Genomic DNA, 18579 nt, shown 5'->3' on the forward strand with positions numbered 1-18579 from the left:
TTTTCACACTCCTGTACTGTACAGGGGATTCTCCCATGTATTGATAGATTGTTCAAACTATTTTACACTACAATGCACTTCCAAGAAGAATGCCACTCTGGGTATTACCAGAATGCCCATACAGTAAGTGGTTTCACGATACTTACCATTGGACTTTAGAATGATCTCTGAACTTGAAGAGGCGTGTTCAATAATGGCAAATATGATAAGGAAATCCACATTCCTTGAATTGCCAATTTCTCAGCTGTGTGCCACAAGGAAACACTATTTCTGAACTGCTTCCTAGGGATTAAATATATGTTCATGAAAGCAGCTGTGGTGAACCCAGCTGCATCGATTTAAGTAACACCTTTTTTAAAAATCAAAAGTACTGGTAGGTGAAGTCAATGTACAGTATTTAAGTTTCAAAGTTAAACACATGCTTTGGTAAGCCTTTTGGAGCACTACCAAACTAAAAGCAACACTATATTTAGCAGACCTATACTATGTGGTGGATTATGTACTGTACTGTGAGCACAAGTACTGTACACTGCCCTCTATCCCAGAATGTCTTAACTGCAGGTTTTCAATCCATAGACTGCTTTAACATGAGACAACTACCAGTAAGAGGCTTGTTTTCTAGCACAAAGGTCCTTTGTTGTTTGTTACAGATGCTTTGCATTTTGTAGACTGGACATGCGTCTTACCATTCACACATAAAATGTAGATAACAATTAATGGAAAAACCCAGACAACAGGGTTTTTGTGAATATGTATCAGCCACTGGCCTAATTAGGTACTTGAAACTTGAATGGCACGTAGAACTTATTAAAATAATCTGGGAACAAAGACATTGCTTAGAGGTTTCTTACATTTTTTAATTACGCATCGTGGCAGATGAAAGACTGGACAAGTTTTTCTTCAGTTTAATTCATAAAATAAAAAGCAAATCATTCAAAGTTCTATTTTTTATTAAAAAATTAAAATACACGCCAAGGACATAAGGAACAATGTAAACTAAGAGCAATTCCTGTATTTTTGTGTGGCCTTCATTTTTGTACTTGCTGTTATACACCAGGATACCCAGAATTAATAATATTTATCTCAGAACTATATTCTGTATAAGATACAGAAATTGAAAAGTCATACTAGAATGTTGTAAGGGAGTGAAGTGAAGGGGCTACAGTTTGTTTAGCCTGCCATTAAATATTACTAGTAAACACTCTGAGCATTTTCAAAACATATAGAAGATAATTCCTATTCCTATCATATTTTTATTTTAATAAAATTTACAGTTTATTTAAAAGCAACAGAACAACTTGGAAGGCTGAAATATATAAACATATATACAGTACTGTATACTGCACCTAAAGAAGGCTCCACGGCCGAAACGTTGCGTTTTCTTTCTTCTCTTTTCAGCATGGAATAAACCTATTACTTGTACCTTTACAGTAGTGTATATATTTGAAAAGATATATGCACATTTCCAGAATAAGAATGAATATAATAACTGAAAGACTTCGATAATTGCTTCAGGCTATTACTCATTCTTTTACAGCTTACTGTTGAAGGAATGAAACAAGTACAGTATCACAAAGCTTAAGAAAAATGACAGTAAAGAAAACCCCAAATTTTATTCCCAAAGAAGCATTTATCTGGATAGGTCTAGGGAAAATACATTTAGTCAAGCCCTAACAGGCAAAAATGCTGTGCTTGTGTCATCTCCCTTCCTGATCATTGTACTTTTCCTTTCCCACGGCTTGGTTGTGGATTAATTTTCTTTAGATTGGAGGCATGAGTATCAACAGGTGTGCCCAAGAGGCTAAAATTGTATCTTTATAAAGACAAAGCAAACCTGTATTGTGTATGGTGTCTTTTTTCAGTGGAGAACAGAAGAAATACTGTAGTGCAGATACAATAGAAGGCTTTTTTCTGTGATAATGATCCCACCAAGTCAGAGAAAACTGTTTCTTACAACCCAATACATGTGTATAAAAAGGTGCTGCTACTTACAATGCATCATTCCATCCCATATTTATAAACCTTTAACTCTTTTGGTTTAAGTGCCAGTATGTTGTCCTAAAAGCAGTCATCCATTTGTCATTGTACACTGCCAAGTGTAGTTTTAGTTTTCTGGTTGAGAGGATCTGTTTTGTACCAGCAGACATAAATGTGCCATCCTCATAAGAAGCCTGCCATATCCTTCTTATGTGCTAGCATATCTCCATAAACTGTTCATGTTCTAGAGAGTGATTACTTTTAAATATTTTACAGGCCCAAACATGTGATTTGTATACCTGCAAATTTATTCTTAATCTGAAGAAAGTAAACCGCATTAACAAGTCCAGCAAAGAGATACCAGAATTCAATTTAGATGCCATTTTGGACATATGAGATTTGGACAAATGAACACCTTCAAACCATGTTGACAAGCTTCTGAACTGTGAAGTCTCTTAGCAGCCAGAATTCTTTTTTCACTGCAGTCAATTCTTTTGTCCTTTTAAAAACTGCAGTATGTCCTTTTAAACAAAGTATTATCTTCAAAATGGTGGCACGGTGGCAAAGTGGTTAGCATTGATGCCTCACACTGCTGGGTTCAATTCCACACTTGGAGTGCTATCTGTTTAGAGTTTGCATGAGTTCCCCATGTATGCATGGGTTTCCTCAAATGGCTTCCATCTTAAATTTGCTGTGTGTCCATGTCCACCAGATGTAATTTTAGTCAATAAGACATTGTTGCATCATGTGACATTTACATTTCTTGATGTATCACAAAGGTTTCCACTCTCTGAAAAATAAAAATGGCTATTCTGATCATTATGATGGATCTGCCACCAACACTGACAGAATACACAACATAATGTACATGTCAATGATGTCCTCTCCATTTTGTATCTATGTGATAAAAAATATGGTCTCTGCTTTGGAAATCAATTATTGACCCATCATGCCAAAGGATGATGCTTCAATTTGTGATTTCTCCCAGGAGGAGGCTTGTCCTTTGGACTACATCCAGCTTGTTAGCTTGTTACTGTACATGTCCTACTTGTTAGATTTTCTATTCTGGCATGAACTGAAGTCCTATATTCTGCTAAGTAATTTTTGTAGTTCTAACAGACGTCTTGAATATTTTTTGCCCTTCCAGATCTTATATTTCACATCCCACATCTGGGTAAGGTCTTGGATATACCTCTTTCCCTCAATTCATATTTCTTTCCTTCCACGAATATCAAATGGTTTTGCCACATTTGTATAATTGTGCATAACGTGTGTTGATGTAACATTATAACTTGGCTCGGAGATGTCTGTTCTTGGCCAGCATGAGCATATTTATTCTGAAATTCATATAAATTTCTTGGCATAAAGTTATGGGAGTTGCTGCTGCTGTATGTTAGTTAATTGGATGTGGTTTGTGTGACTGACTACCTACAGTACCCTTTATTAAATGATTGAATATGAATGTAAACCATGACATTGTGTGGATATTTTTATATATGCTTAATAGCACTTTTTGCTATGCAATTTTGTTAGCTTTTTAAATAAATATAAAACAACTCTAAACTGTATAATACTGCCCATTCTCTTTTTCATAGTATTGATGCAGATAAATATTAATTAATATATTAATATTAATATATTGTATTTTCAGTTTTAAAATAAAATATTACTATAATTGGGAAAAAGGTAGTAATATTGATAAATTATTAGTTATTTGATCATTTGGATCTAAATCCTCATAATACACACCAGATACCACATAATAACGAAACTTAAATTCACAAAACCCCCTACAAAATCTGAATCAGCAGAACTTTAATATAATTCACACCTTTAGGCTATGCAATGATACTACATCAGTTTTAGGTATCATCTTTGCAATTTAATCATGTACTGCCACCTTGTGGAGAGCCATTAAACATTAAAATAATTTTCAGTGAAATGTATTCAAGCTGTCACTACTTTAATAAATCACTGTGTACTACACATAAAACTTTGTTAAAAGGTAAAACAGAATCCCTTTTGGATTAGGAAAAAAAATGGCATATTCATACATCAGATGAAAATTAGTTTTACAAAATTTAAAATATTAAATGGCTAAGCATAACAACCAACAACAGACAGCAGGATATAAAAAGGAAAATTAATGGAAATTCATATTGATAATTTAAGTAGGTAGCTGCGCCTACTTGGTAGGCTTCAAAGGAACAAGTAAAGGTTTATTCCATGCTGAAAAGAGAAGAAAAGAAACAACGCTTTGGCTGTGGATATTTCTTTAGGTGTGTGGATATTAATAATAATTTATTGTATTTATATAATAAATACATCTAGGAGGGACACCCTATACATTGTGAGGGAAAACCACCAAGACAGTTTTCATTGCAGTGAAAATATGAAATACACAAGCTTTAAAACATTCATTTTACACTTAACATTTTAAGTGTTTTTCAGCTTGTACTATGCAAGTGGGAATCAACTCACAGCATCCTCCTCTGACCAGCACACCCATCAACCAACTGAACTTGTGAAAATTTTAAGCTCTGCACCACATTACAGGATGTTACTCTTATAATGTGTAGGAACTATTAAATATAGAGTTATTGGGATATTAAATATGCGAGACATTTGAAAAAGGATCTAGTAGTATGTTTGATCTATATTGCCTTTGTTTTTACAAATGTGTGTCCAAGCACATGCTGTGCCTCAGACGTACTAAGTTAATGTAGTAAAAAGGCATCTAAAACAAATCATGTTTTGAGGAGTTAACCTTTCTTAGAAGACAAGTGTAAATCAAAAACAACATAACCTTCAGCAGACAAGTTGACAGCCCAGGACAAATGCTGCAGCATGCTGAAATTCAAATTTTGATTTCAGACGCCTGCAGCACTGAGCAGTTGGTAACAAAGCTTAAACACATGGATTGAAAGTAAGATGGAGGAAGAGCCTGGTGAAGTTCAGTTATGCCCACTGGCTCCCAACTTAGGTAAAAGTCTTAGAACAGGGCTGTCCAACCCTTATAGACAATTTTAGTGCGTCTGTGGATTTTCATTAAAAAACTCCGCTCCCAACAAGCTACACAGGCAGGTATGGGTTTAACTGGGCAAATTTAACAAAATAATAAATTTCACTAAAGAAGACAAAAAGAAAGCAGAGCAGTAGGAGAGAACAATAGGAGCTTGTTTGAATTAGCAGAAACATGACGAAACAGGAACATATCCAAAACAGTCTCCGGATCAGATTAGTGGATCAGATTAGTACATGCCTGATAAGCTACTGTTAGAACCTGACCTGATGCTAAACACAGTGATACAGCTTGCATGCCAGTTAGAGAAAATACTAGGACTTGGACTGCAATTCACCCCATAACACTGTGTGAATCTTGGAAGTCAGACGAATGCTTGGGAGCAGGTTAGATAAAGAAAGAGCAGATCTGTGAGTACTATCAAAAACATGCACATTTGAAAGGAAATTCAGAGTGCTTTAAAAAGAAAGGCCCGAAAATTCATTATGGAAAAAGCTACAAAACACATACTGTACACTGTGGTAGAACACATCCGCCTAGGGACAATTGTCCTAGAAAAATGCCAAGTGCCACAAATTCAAGAAAATAGGCCATATTGCAGTCATCTGTCACGTTGGTGTGGTTAAAACAGTAACTGCAAGCAAACAGAATAGAACTAAAGCAAACAAATGTTTATTCCAAGTCTCAGTCACACACATGAGAGATACTAACAAACCTTGGATACTAGAATTAATCATTTAAGGTACAAGTGTGACTTTCAGGATAGAGGTTAGAAAAGAGAATAGCATTCTACTTCTAATGTGCTTTGGCCTGAACAATCTGTCCCAGCTTTACAGTAAAACTGCAATATCTGGGAACAGCTCTTGTCCTTACTACGAAGTAAGAAATTACCAGCTTTCAGTGTATGTGATTAGTGGAACATCAGTGGACAACTGGCTTGGATGAGGCACAGCTACATCAATGGGCCAAGATTGCCAAGATGAAAAAGTTCATAGTAAAGATCTTGTGCTGGCCAGCACAGATGAATGCTTGCTCCTGTGGTGCCAATTCCAAAACAAAACAGGACAATTTGAAGCTGCGTTTTTTGTAAACAAAACAGTACTGTGAGGAAAGTACAGTATGATCGTCCAACATTCAATTACATCCTCCTGAAGTTAGCTGGATGCTGCAAGTGTAGTTTGGCAAACTCTGCTGGAAGAGGATTGTGCCAAACTGACATTTATAACTCAGTTTGGAAGGTATCACAGGCCTAGATTTCACCAAATATCTTTTGAAGGTAAACAACAGACAAAAATGCAGAAACTGGCACCCACAGATGGCACAGAAAGTAGTGGAGCTGCAGTCTCCAGAGAACATTTCAGAATTGTGCAGGGAACTAAGTATGATACACTACTTTGGATTGTTCCTACTCAATGTGTTAGATATCAGAAAACCCCTTAATGCACTGATGAAGAGTAATGCAAATAGGAAACAGACATTATAACAAGAGAAAGCTTTTGAAAAAGTAAAACATGCGATTTCAGAGGCCCCAGTCTAAGCTTTTTATGACAACACAAAGACTCCTGTCAGTGCTGATACAAGCTTGACTGGAGCCTTACTACAGAACCACAATGGACAATGCTATGGCTCCAGAACCCTCACACGTGCAGAAAAAGATTATTAACTAAAAAATAAGTTAATTAACACCAGAGACATAGATTACTAAATACTCCTGTAAGTGCTGAGATACAACTTACAAGCAGAATACCTGTTGGGGAAGACATAACAGACACATTGTAAAGATGGGACACCTTCTATCTGTGGTCCAGCTTGAAGTAGTCAAATTGAATGACGAGATCTAGTTGCATAAGGAAGCAACACACACCCCCCACACAGTCCCTAAGCAAACTTTAGTTGGTACAGCAATGACAAGTTAGGATCCAAAACTGCAGATTGTGATCCAAAGTCTCTGGATCGCCAAAATATACATGAAAAGCATTACTTAGGCTTACTTCATTCAGGAATTGTCCCTCGGAATCAAGAGGACTTCTGGTGCAGCCAAATAACAGTCCCAAGCTGTTAGAGCCACAGAGGTTCACCAAGGTATTACCACGTGCAAGGAAAAACATAACCGAGTGTCTAGTGGTCTGGTATTGAAAAGGACGTAAAAAAACATATAGAGACATTGATGACACGTCGACAAAGGAAGCATGAGTGATACTTCTCTGCTGTCATTGACTACTTCCCTAGATATTTAGAATTCTCAAACGTAACCAGGTGACCCACGGTGATGTCTAGATCAAAGAATGCTTGCTTTCTGGCCACGAACAATGTCATCTTTGTTCACAGGAAAGGCTTTTGCAGAGCTTGACAGAACATTATGATTTTCATTATAACATTTCAATATCATTGTAAAAAAAAGCCAATTGGGAAGCAGAATTAACATTCCATAATGACAAGATGATACTGTGTGAAACTGGCTTGATTTGTCTTGATTTATTATTTACAGAGCTACTTGTAACATCTCTTGCATATTGTCCATTTATAAGTTTGTTGTAGATCTTTGTTTAGCCCTTATTTGCAAACTGAGTTCTTTATTGCCTTTTTTTATCTTTACCGTGCATACTCTTCACTAGACTTAAATTATATAATATTCAAGCATATGCGATATACATTCAACACGTCCTCTTTTATAAAAAAGAAGGTAACCAAAATGGGGGCAAGCTATCTCTCAGTGACATCACTCCAAGCCTGAGGGGACCAAGGAAATCAACTCAACGCATTCCTACCCTCTCTGGTAGATGCGCTAACAATTGTGCACCAATGCCTGGGGAATCCAGCTGGTGATATGACACAGGCTCAAACCTGCAATATTTCTGGCAATAGAGCCCATCCTATGGCGAGGGATTAACACTGCTTACTGATTGAGACCCTCGGGTGCACCAAACCTACATATTTTAAGAGATCTATTCAAAATGAAAATAAAGACAAGACCCATCCTTCTGATTTGTCATTTTATCTTTGATGGCACACATTTTCTGAAAAAGGACCTATATCATCACACAATATTTATACAACGTTGCTGTCGAGAGCTCTGGATTTCTACCTCACTAGTGTGGTCCTTATTCAGCTGTCTCTTTTTTTATAGAAATCAAAAGAAACATGGCTGGTCTCTAATCACAGTAAAGCCCAGCTTAAAAGGCATTTAATTCGCCAGCTCAAACTGGACATTCAGCAACCAGACAGTAATATCCTTCAATCCGGATTTTACAGTTTATTCCATCCTAATGCTTTATTCTGTCTGCAGGTGGACAAGCTGGAATTCTGGAATTCATTGTTTTTTTATTTCAGTGTTACTGTATGTGAGAAGAGCTGAGAGCTCATCTAGCAAGAAGGTGATGAGGAGAAAGGAAACTTTACGTTTTTATCTTGATTCTATTCATGATGGAAAATTTGATTTTTACAGCCATGACAGAGGATTTTCCCAAAGTTATTTTATTCACATAAAAGGCTCTAAAAATAAGTTTCATTCACTATAATGTTTGTGTGTTTGTTTTGTGGAAGGAGGAGAGGATTTCCGAATAATCCTTCATTTATAAAACAATAGGTAATTCAAGAAGGAAGTTGTAATATTTCAAAACATCGAGAACCAAGAGGCTCCATTTGTCTGCTGCATTCATTATTAGACTTGGGAAATAATTTGAAAAGGTCATATTTCCATATTTTTCTAATGACTGCAAATCCGTGTCTCTTTTGAAGTATCAGTGAATTAAGATGATAGAATAGTGTTTAAAAAGTATGAAATAATAATTATAATCATATATTAGAGTACATTTCAAAAGAAAGAACATACACCCAGGAGCAGTGTATTCACAGAACCTAATTTTCTTGCGAAATTCCCTTAACTTGGCTTCAGTATGTGTTCCTCTGGAACTATAAAGCAACCCCAACAATGATGCACCCAATGAAGGATTTGATAATATTTTAGAGATTCTCCTCTTTTGCTTTTTTTCACAAAATGCTGTAGCTGTCTAGTGGCTCATTCCAGACATGTTCATCTACAAGTGTTGACAACCTGCTTTAAACCAGTTTTAAAAGGTCAAATGAGGAGAAAATGAATGCTTCCCAGGTAAGCTAGAGCAGGTATACTACTTGGACCAAAAGTAGGACCCAGTGCTTTAATTCACAACTGTTCTATTTTCTAACTGCTTCTTCCAATTCAGGATCCCTGGGAGTCAGTGCCTATCCTGGCATGCAATGGATGCAAGGCAGGTACACCTTGGACAGGATGCCAGTCCACTACTGGGCACACGTAGACATGCAGCCATTCATACCTGGGCCAGTTTTCCCTGTTAACCTACCAGAATGTCTGTGGACTGTGGGAGGAAACTGGAGCACACAGAAGAAACCCACGTGAACTTGGAGAGAACATACAAACTCCACACAGATAGTACCCCAGGTCTGGAACTGAAACCAGGGCCTCAGTGCTGTGAGGAAGCACTGCTAACCACTGTACCCCTGTGCCTCCCTCACAACGATCCCTCCTCTGCTATTATGCTACCGCAGGTGACCAGACTGTTTAAAACCTAGTGATGACATGTTGCACAGTACATGCACAAATCATTAAGAATGTTCCAGAAACACACCTATAACATTCTGTATTGCTAAGAGAAATACTAAATTAACCAAATTCTGAAAACTAAACACAGCACAAATTCTATATCATTCTTTACACCAAAAGATCCAATCTTCAGTCCTACAAGTCACAATCAAACATGTTTCCTGTGTTTCAGATAAACAGACCTACAGAAATGCGGCTTAAATTAATTAAAACATTTTCTAAAACAAAATCTGGGTGGCCATGATTTCCAACAAAGGGCATCTATAACATTTTGTACTAAAAGTTAAAAAAATTGATTTTTGAAAGACAAAATGACCTGCATATGGTCTAAATCTTTAATTTCCTCTACAATGTACAATGCTTGCTAGTGGTCCTCTTTTGGTATAGTAAAAACTATACAAGAACCTCAATTAGAATGAGCAGTGGTTCTGACCACTGCCCTTGGGGTACTCTACTAACTGCTAATGTCTATCCCTTATTTCCTTCATCACCCTTTATCGTAAGAAAATAAATGCATTTTGCATTATTGTGCATTTAATTCAAAATTACTGTACTACTATAATTTCTGTAAAAAATGATCTATTTCTTTACGGTTTGGCTGTACATTATCAAATTATCAAATAATCTGCTAGAATATACTGTATTCCTATAGGACCATTATCAAGAATATGATTGTCCCATCATGAAGCTAAATTTTAATTTAAAGTACTAAGCTTCTCCGATGATTACATACATTATCTATTTATTTTATTCATGCTACTCTTGAACAAAATCTCTATTCAATGCTGGTCAGGTATTACAATACATACTTACAATACTGCGAGGTTTGTACAAAACAAGACAACTAATTTATTATCTTCATCACTTATGTATCATGAATGTTGCAAGGTATACCACATACAATTTACTATTACAAAATGATTAGAAAATTAGGCAGTGTTATATTTTGATCAAATGTTGGAAGATACAACACAAGAAAACATTGTTTTCAATGTACTGTCACAGAGAAGCTTCTCCCTGATAGGCAAAATATTTTTTGTGAGATAAAAGGCTTTAAAATGGCATATTTGTCTCAGTGTTTATGTAGTATTTACATGTCAGTTACACAACAGAGAGCTGGATCTTGTCAACCACATTTATAAAGCTTTGTTGTGATAGCTTGAATAAAAAACACACAACTATTTTCCATTCACTACTGTACAGTATGTAGACAGATGTTGAGCCAAGCTGTAAGTGAAAAAATACAGAGAACAAAATCACCGGAAGATGCATTAAATTGAGGGATTCATGTGTATTTGTGGTAAGCATTTGGATGTGGCATTTTCACTGAAATTATTAACTTGAAATGTGCTCAATAATAAAAGGTTTGTTACAAAATGCCTTTAACTAAAGCCCTCAGTGCAACCGATGGATCACCTCCCTGTAAAGGAATTCAAGTTTATCTTAACCACTTCTTGTATATGCCAACTTTTCTTTTGGAGAAACACATTTTGAGACCTGACCTATTGGTAAAAGAAAAGTTAAAGCTCACAATATATTAGGATGTGGTATAATTGGCTTTTTACATCAAATCTTTCTTCATATATAACCATCATTTGTAAGACATTTTAAACACATTCATAAATTCACAGTGAAATACAGTAAGTACCAAACCTCAAGCTTTTCTCTAACAAACATTTTGGTAAACTTAGGTCCCACATGTCAAATGTCTGAGTTTCCATTTTATAAAACAATGAGGTTTACATTGTGGTTAACAACTGGTTCGGAAACCTATTGGATTCACTCAGTCTTCCACAGGAAAAGAATTAAATGACTTAAAACTATATTGAGACTAAGGAAAAAATAGGAACAAAGATCTCTCAGCTTCAGCAAGGTCCCTGAATCATTTCAGCAACAGATTCGCAACAGCAACCAATAAATTAATTGATTCAATATTCCTTAAACATGTAGCAGACTCATAATTTTACCAATCATTGCACTTTTGTTTCCCCAATCTGTTTACCAAATCCAAAGAAAATACCAAAAATCTGTACTTCCATAATTGCCAGTCTGTGGAATTCAGAGCATAATAACACAAGAAAAGTTTAGCCAGTCTCACTCATCTGGTTGTTACTAACGTAAAGATGTAGAGCACTAAATACCTAAAGACTTCTCAAATACTTCAGAGGATTTGCAGCTGTTTCACCACAAAGTAAAATTAATAGAATGTACTGTATATAACAATATTCTGAATAACAGTAATATAAACATGTTGTACAGTATATAATTAGAAGTGCATGTTTTTAATGCATTTCCTTCTAAATTGTATATTTACCTTCTAAATTAATGCCCTGGTTTTTATGATGTTGTGATACATTAATGGTTGAAATTCCACATCTTTGTAATCATGAGAATCTACAAAAAAGTTGTTCCTCAGAAGTTACCTCCCATTCTTACAAACGTTTTAAAGGAAAGGGACATTTGTCAGCATTTTATGTGGTATTTGTCAACCATTGCAACATCAAAACATGTTTTGTTTCCCCAAGCCAAGGCATGAATAAATTAATTTCATACAGGAGCCATGAAGCACTGAACTAGAACAGCATGCTCTACTTAACCAACAGCAAACACCTACACACAGAGATGCTGTTTGGGGTTGACGTTCGAAAATATAGTCTTTGCTGCAGAATCCTAACAAAGCCAGCAGTGAACTTTGATTCAATAAGTCAGTATTTCTTGCATTAGTAAATCTTAGTACATAAATTATACTACACTGTATTACACAACATGGTACAGCAAGGAAATATGCTGTCTGGTGCTTTATAACAAATGGCAAGGAGTCAAAAGACTACTTGTTATAGTTTTATAAGAATAAATTTTATATGCGCCTTTACAGGTGGCTTCTCAAAGCGCTTCTCAAATGCACAATGAGAATGCACAATGAGAGGAAACAGCAGATGGGGGTATTGAATATAGTAGGAGCAGAGGGGTAAAGAACAGAGCCAGTTAAGTAAAGGCCCTTCTAAAGAAGAAGGTTTTGCGTCTGGATTTGAAGGAGTTTAGGAAGGTGACTGATATCCTTAAGGATAGAGTTCCAGAGCTGTGGGGCATAACAGGAGAAGGCCCTGTCAACCATAGAGTGTAGATGGGCTTGGGGGACAGTTAGGAGACCAGAATTAGAAGAGCGAAGGTTGCGGGGTGGGGAGTAGGAGATAATAGTTCAGACAGGTACTGAGGTGCCAAGCCATGCAGAGCCGTATAGGTTTGAGTATGAGGATTTTGAAGTCTACATGAAACATGACAGGAAGTCACTGCAAGGACTCCAGGGTAGGAGTAATGTGATCACTTGCACTAGGATTCTGGCTGCCGAATTATGGACATACTGGAGTTTGTTCAACGTGCATTTAGAAACTCCAGCAAGTAGAGCATTACAGTTGTAAATTTGGGAGAAGACAAATTTATCAATCAGCTTTTCAGCAACATTTAACAATAACATAGGACTTAGTCTGGCAATATTTCTGAGGTGAATGAACGATGTCCTGACAATACGTTGCATATGTGGGTCGAATGTCTAGCCTGAATCAAATATCCCCCCAAGTTTTTTCAATTTAGATTGAAGTTCAGTACCATCCACAGATAGGGTTACAGCACTGGCAGAGTTGATGGGACTACAAAGTTGATGGGGAATGCCAAGCATGACTTCAGCCTTGTCACAGTTTTTTGATGAAAGATAGATATAAAACAGGACAAATTCTTAAACAAGGAATGTCTTGGAGAACTACTTTAACTTAAATCTTTGTTGATGTACTGTAGAAAAACAAATCTTTGATTGTATGGTCTGCCTTTTCTTGGTTTACTAAATTTCAGTATCCTGATTCTCAGATTCAGATATCATCTGCTTCTTAGAATATTTTCTTTGACATCACAAGACCATTTTTCTAAAGAATAAACGGGTTTCAAGGCTGCTGCTAGCTGAAGTGGCCAGAAAGATGTCTGAAACATGGTATGCACATGTAACACTTTGTGACTAAAGCCGAGGTCCAGAATGTTCTTTTATAGTAGATTCATTTGAGCAAGAGAAAACAACTGGTATAAGATATTTGCAAAATTTAGGACCAAAAATATTAGAATGATAGTTTGTCTTCTCCAATTGTATTCACTTGTAAACAACTTTCTTAATGTCTACTTTAAAATAAACTGTCCACTTTGTATGTCTCAGTGACATGAGAATGATAATCATAATTTTGGTTTAAGGAAAACAGTTCTTTAAAATCGGTCTTTCCGCTTTCTCAGACGTGGTTTGGCCTGAGGTTAAAAAAAGAAAAAAAACAGCTCCTAGGATTACAGAGTAAGGCCTGCAGGCCCCCCGAATGAGCGCCAGCAAAGGCTCCCACCACACTGCAGGTTGAGCTTTATGACCATGGGTTCAATCCTGGGTCGTGGCACTAGCTGAACCATCGAGATTCCGAAAACATGGGAGCACAATTCACTGAGCGCCACTCAGGGTAAAGTGGGATTAGTCAGTCAGCGCTTTGTTTGGTTTTCAACAACATTTAGGCACTTAGATGGACATTTAGGCACCTGTACTAATGAAGCCATTGGTAGACAAGCACTCACCGTAGGTGAGACCCTGTCTTCAAATGGATACTGATCCATTTGCCCTGTGACATGTCAAGACAAGTAGCTTGAAGGTGGGTGAGTTGTAGGAGTCTGCATACAGTACATGTCCAGTTTCTCCTTCTGCTCTTCACTGGGGTGTTAGTGGCAATATAATTTTTTTTTTTAAAAGCTGACTACTCTAAATCGGGTCAGTAAAACAAAAAAAAATGGTGATTCTAATCTTAACAAGAACCAAAAAGCTGAGAAAGGCCTGGAAGGACATCAGTTGGCATAGACGTAGGATGAGGAGGAAAGGTAAAGTTATCTCAATCAACAGTGTTTCGGCGGGGACAGTAAGGAGCAAACAGCAAAACCTCCCTCTACCCAAGTGAGGTGGAGAAGTCACTGGGCCCTTCTGGCTAGGGCCATTATTCAGGCAGATTCCAACTCTTTCAATCAGTTGGGGTGAGGCTTGATGCCCATATGCACGCAGACCAACACACAGACATGAACAGAAGGATAAGGAAAAAGCTGAAGATGATTAGCGGTTTCTGGAGCTCACACGGCTATCACAGTTCAAGATGTATACAAAGGCCTGTTGTTGCCTTGCAGACAGTTGCTCTTGGCCTTCCTCCCTCAGAGCAGGTGCTGCCACCACAGAGAGTTACAGCTGGAGGCTTGTGTTGAGAAATAAAACTACACAAAAGGTGGGGAGTTAAGCCTATGGTTTGGAGTGGATTTCAAACAGGCCACAAGAGTATAAATAACAGAATCTTCTATGTTACCTGTGTATGGCTGTTGATTTTCCTCTCCTGTAATTTGTACTGTTTCACACTGTTTATGATTATGAGGATAGTTGAATTCTCATGCTTCTTCATGGTATTGCTTTCATGTGCCTTTTAACAGCTTCTAAACATTAAATGATTACCTTTGATAGGAAGAAAAACAAATTTCCTTTAAAACTGAATCTTCTAAAGCTACTGTACATAGCTGTGTGAGTCAAAACTTCTTAAATATGTTTCAGCTCAGTGTGCAGTTTTATAAACAAAATACACAATTATTCTACAATGTTACAGAACTTACACAGAAAATATTGACTAGGTTTTACTGAACAATTTATAGTTCTCTCTAAAATCAAAGAAACTACCATTGGAAATGAACCTTTCCTGTAAAGCACTGGGTAAACAGACTAGTTTCTGTAAAAAAAAAATCCATCTATCCAGTTTGGAACCACTTCATTCAATTTAGGGTCATAGGGGAGCCAGACCCTTTCGGCTGCCAGCAAGCACAAGGCAGGATACATCCTGGATGGGATGCCAGGTCATCACAGGGCAGACACACAGAGATGCACACAATCACACCTAGATCCAATTTTCCCAGAAGCTAATTAACCTACCCATACATCTTTAAACTGTTGAGGAGAGCACCCTGGGTAAACCCACACGAAACAAGGAGAGAACATACAAACTCTGCACAGACAACACCGCACCAGATTTAAACCTAAGCCCCAGCCCTGCACCACAGTGCTGCCCTTCCATCTAAAAATTAAAACCAAATTCCAATGTATTATTTAAAATTCACCAGCTGGACATAATATTGACCTTTTAAGGCATTCAGAAGACATGAGCACTGTGCTTACCTTGCTCCCGTGACATCAACTCCAACCATCAGCTGGCCATTAAGAGACAGGAGCTCGTCACGCAGCTTGATCTCCCCACAGCTGGCTGCGGGGCTCAGCTTCCTCACCTCCGTGACCCATATACACCCCACATCCAGGACGGGTCCCTTGTCACCCTTCCTCCGCCTCCTCCGCCCTCCTTTCTTCCTCCCCTCTGGATCCCCGAAGATGGGGATGTTGCCAAAGCTGAGCCCAAACTCCTCGCCGTCTCCCTCGGACTTGGTGAGGCAAACAGCCCGGACCTCCAGGTCCATCCCCTCTCGTGGGGGGCAGGGCAGGAGCCCGCTCTCCCCTTCGATGAAGTTCAACTGAATGTACTCCACGAGCTTCTGGATGGCAGCTTGGCACAGGTGTTGACTCTCTTTGCCGAGGTCCTGCTCAGACTGGGAATGCAGCCAGCGCTCCAGCAGAGGAAGGTGACTCAAGGCATTCTCTTGGGTAATGGGCATCCTGGCGCCAGGCGGGGGTAACCCCACATCATGTGCTCATAGTTCCCTCCAGTATTGGAGCGAATTCTGAAGAGCCACAAACCCCTGGAAAGACAGTGAAATTGTTGGCTGGGGAAACCTCCATCTCAGTGCGTGTTAAAACGCTCCTTTCAGGCCAAACGTTAGATCAAGGCCAGCCCGAACATCTCCAGCCATTGCTCTTGGCAGCAGTTAAAACATGATGTCATCTCATAAAACACGGCAGCCAGAAAGCTAGGCTATGTGAAGTGCAGTAACCAAAGAAAGTGTGCCATTAGCTTCTTGGTTGAGACGATTCCAGCTGAGCTGAAGTGGAAAATATCAAAATCACTGTAACAGGAGAATGGTGGAGGTCTTCATCAAAAGTCAGATGTTCACCTAAAGAGAAAAACAGAAAGGCTCGTTAGTGAAAAGGAAAAAAGTTTTCTTAGAAATTCTCCTAGATGTTTAAGATTGCTATCAAACCGGTTTCAGGTGTTTGGAGTGTGTAGAGCTCTGAAGGTGTATTTGTTTTGCTTAAACTGGATTTGTTTATAACGGTGAACTATCGAAAAGAAAAAAAAATCAGATGTAGAAACTACTTTTATTCAACTAGGGATGTGAAAACCATCTCAAGTGCTAATTTAATGTGTTTATAAATTGAAAAGATTTTCAAAAGCATCACTAATATTACTAATATCACTAATACTTATCGCTATGCTTTTATCCAAAGAGATTTAGGTTCCAAATAACCTGTACAAATTAAATGAAAAAGCACTTCAAAATGCACAAATGTAAAGCAGTATAAATCAAAAGAGATCAGAATGTTATTTTTTTCCTCCTTCTGCATTTGGTTTCAATCCCTCTCTTCACAGTAAGAAAAAAACAACTTACAGATTTGATAATTACAAATGTCTCATTATTATTATTTTTTTCTAAGCTCTGTGTAGTCAATGACTGTACAGATAGAAAATTCACTGACATACAGATTACAGATTCACTGACATGCTGGAAAGCTGTCAGAAAGGCTAAATGTATTATTCTGACAAAACAGAATCTCTTCTACTGCATGGCATCTACACATACCTGTACATAGTCCATATCTTTCATTTTTATTTACAGTATACCAAATATTCCCCTATTTAAGACTATATTTCACCCTCTTTGGCGAAACCGATGGGCTAAGTCCACAGCTGAACTGATTTAACATAAATCAACCTATCCCAGTCCACCTAAATTTATATTTATGAACTAAGAAAATACCTCTATCCATTTTCAGCAGAAACATACTCTACGGGCCTGGGCTGTGTAACATGGTGCATGTACAGTTGAAGCTTTAAATCTTCCTGTTGACTGATCAAACCCTCTTAGAAATAAATGTTGTATGCAGTTGCTAAAAAAAACTTTGTCTAACAGATGAGTCTTCTGCAGTACAGGAGTACTGAAAGTGACATTTCCAATCATCTGGTGAATTTTAATGAGCTTCTTGTTTGATCACGGCTCTCCTTACAAAAGAACAAAACATGATCAAAAAAGCATGTTATACAGAAAATGGATATGTACTGCTAAAATCTCTGGTACAGGTTTTCATTCGAATGTGGATCTCAATATGCATCCAACATACAGTATAATACATAAATGAATAATCATGTAAATAAAATCTGAAAATAAATTCTAGAATTTATTCCATATAATGTATAACTTCTCAAATGAACAATTGTATAGTGGACAAGGGAGAGCTTGGAAGCCGCGTTGTCTGTCCCAGAATGCCCTCAGTCTAAATTACCTAACCTCAATCCATCATAGAGTGTGACATCAAAGTCAACAACAACAACAACAACATTCGTGTGCATCTGAGATACACAAGTGCTTGCAAATGGTAGCTAGAAGTGCTCACTAAATTTAATGTAAGCAGGATTATCTTTTTGCATGACAGCTTACCATTGCTGCTATGGCACTTACGTTTTGTCATCCATACTAATTTAAAGCACTAGGCGTTACCACGTTTATCAAGTGATTTTTCCATTGTGGAAAATGATATAGGGAAGTAGAGGCAAAACAATTAACTGAAATAAATTGTTAAATCAAAGAAATGCACATGCTTTATTTAAGTATGAAACTCTTGAAACACCCTAACAATGAAAAACAAAAATATTAAAAAGAATAAATCACTAAAAGGTGTTAAGGTTGTAAAATGACATACCTTTTTTACTACTCTTGACGAGGTGGGTTCAGGACACCTTCCAGCATCTGCATTACAGAGACAGTTCAGTTAGCA

At 37.5% G+C, this 18579-nt stretch overlaps 1 protein-coding gene across 4 annotated transcripts in view; it reads right to left on the reverse strand.

The window, feature by feature from the left end:
• The window catches only part of pdzd2 (PDZ domain containing 2), a 174593-nt gene that overhangs the window by 121200 nt on the left and 34814 nt on the right, over positions 1-18579 (reverse strand). For 3 of the 4 annotated variants that reach the window (XM_015365188.2, XM_015365215.2, XM_015365179.2), the window contains exons 2-3: positions 18505-18551; positions 15817-16700 (exon numbers count right to left, since the gene is read on the reverse strand). In XM_015365188.2, the coding sequence (XP_015220674.2) occupies positions 15817-16304 (488 nt within the window). In that variant the 5' untranslated portion in view covers positions 16305-16700; positions 18505-18551. The remainder of the gene's footprint in view (positions 1-15816; positions 16701-18504; positions 18552-18579) is intronic. The other variant, XM_015365195.2, reaches the window with a different exon arrangement.

The sequence above is a fragment of the Lepisosteus oculatus genome, chromosome 3 (assembly GCF_040954835.1).
Source record: "Lepisosteus oculatus isolate fLepOcu1 chromosome 3, fLepOcu1.hap2, whole genome shotgun sequence".
Lineage (NCBI taxonomy): Eukaryota > Metazoa > Chordata > Actinopteri > Semionotiformes > Lepisosteidae > Lepisosteus > Lepisosteus oculatus.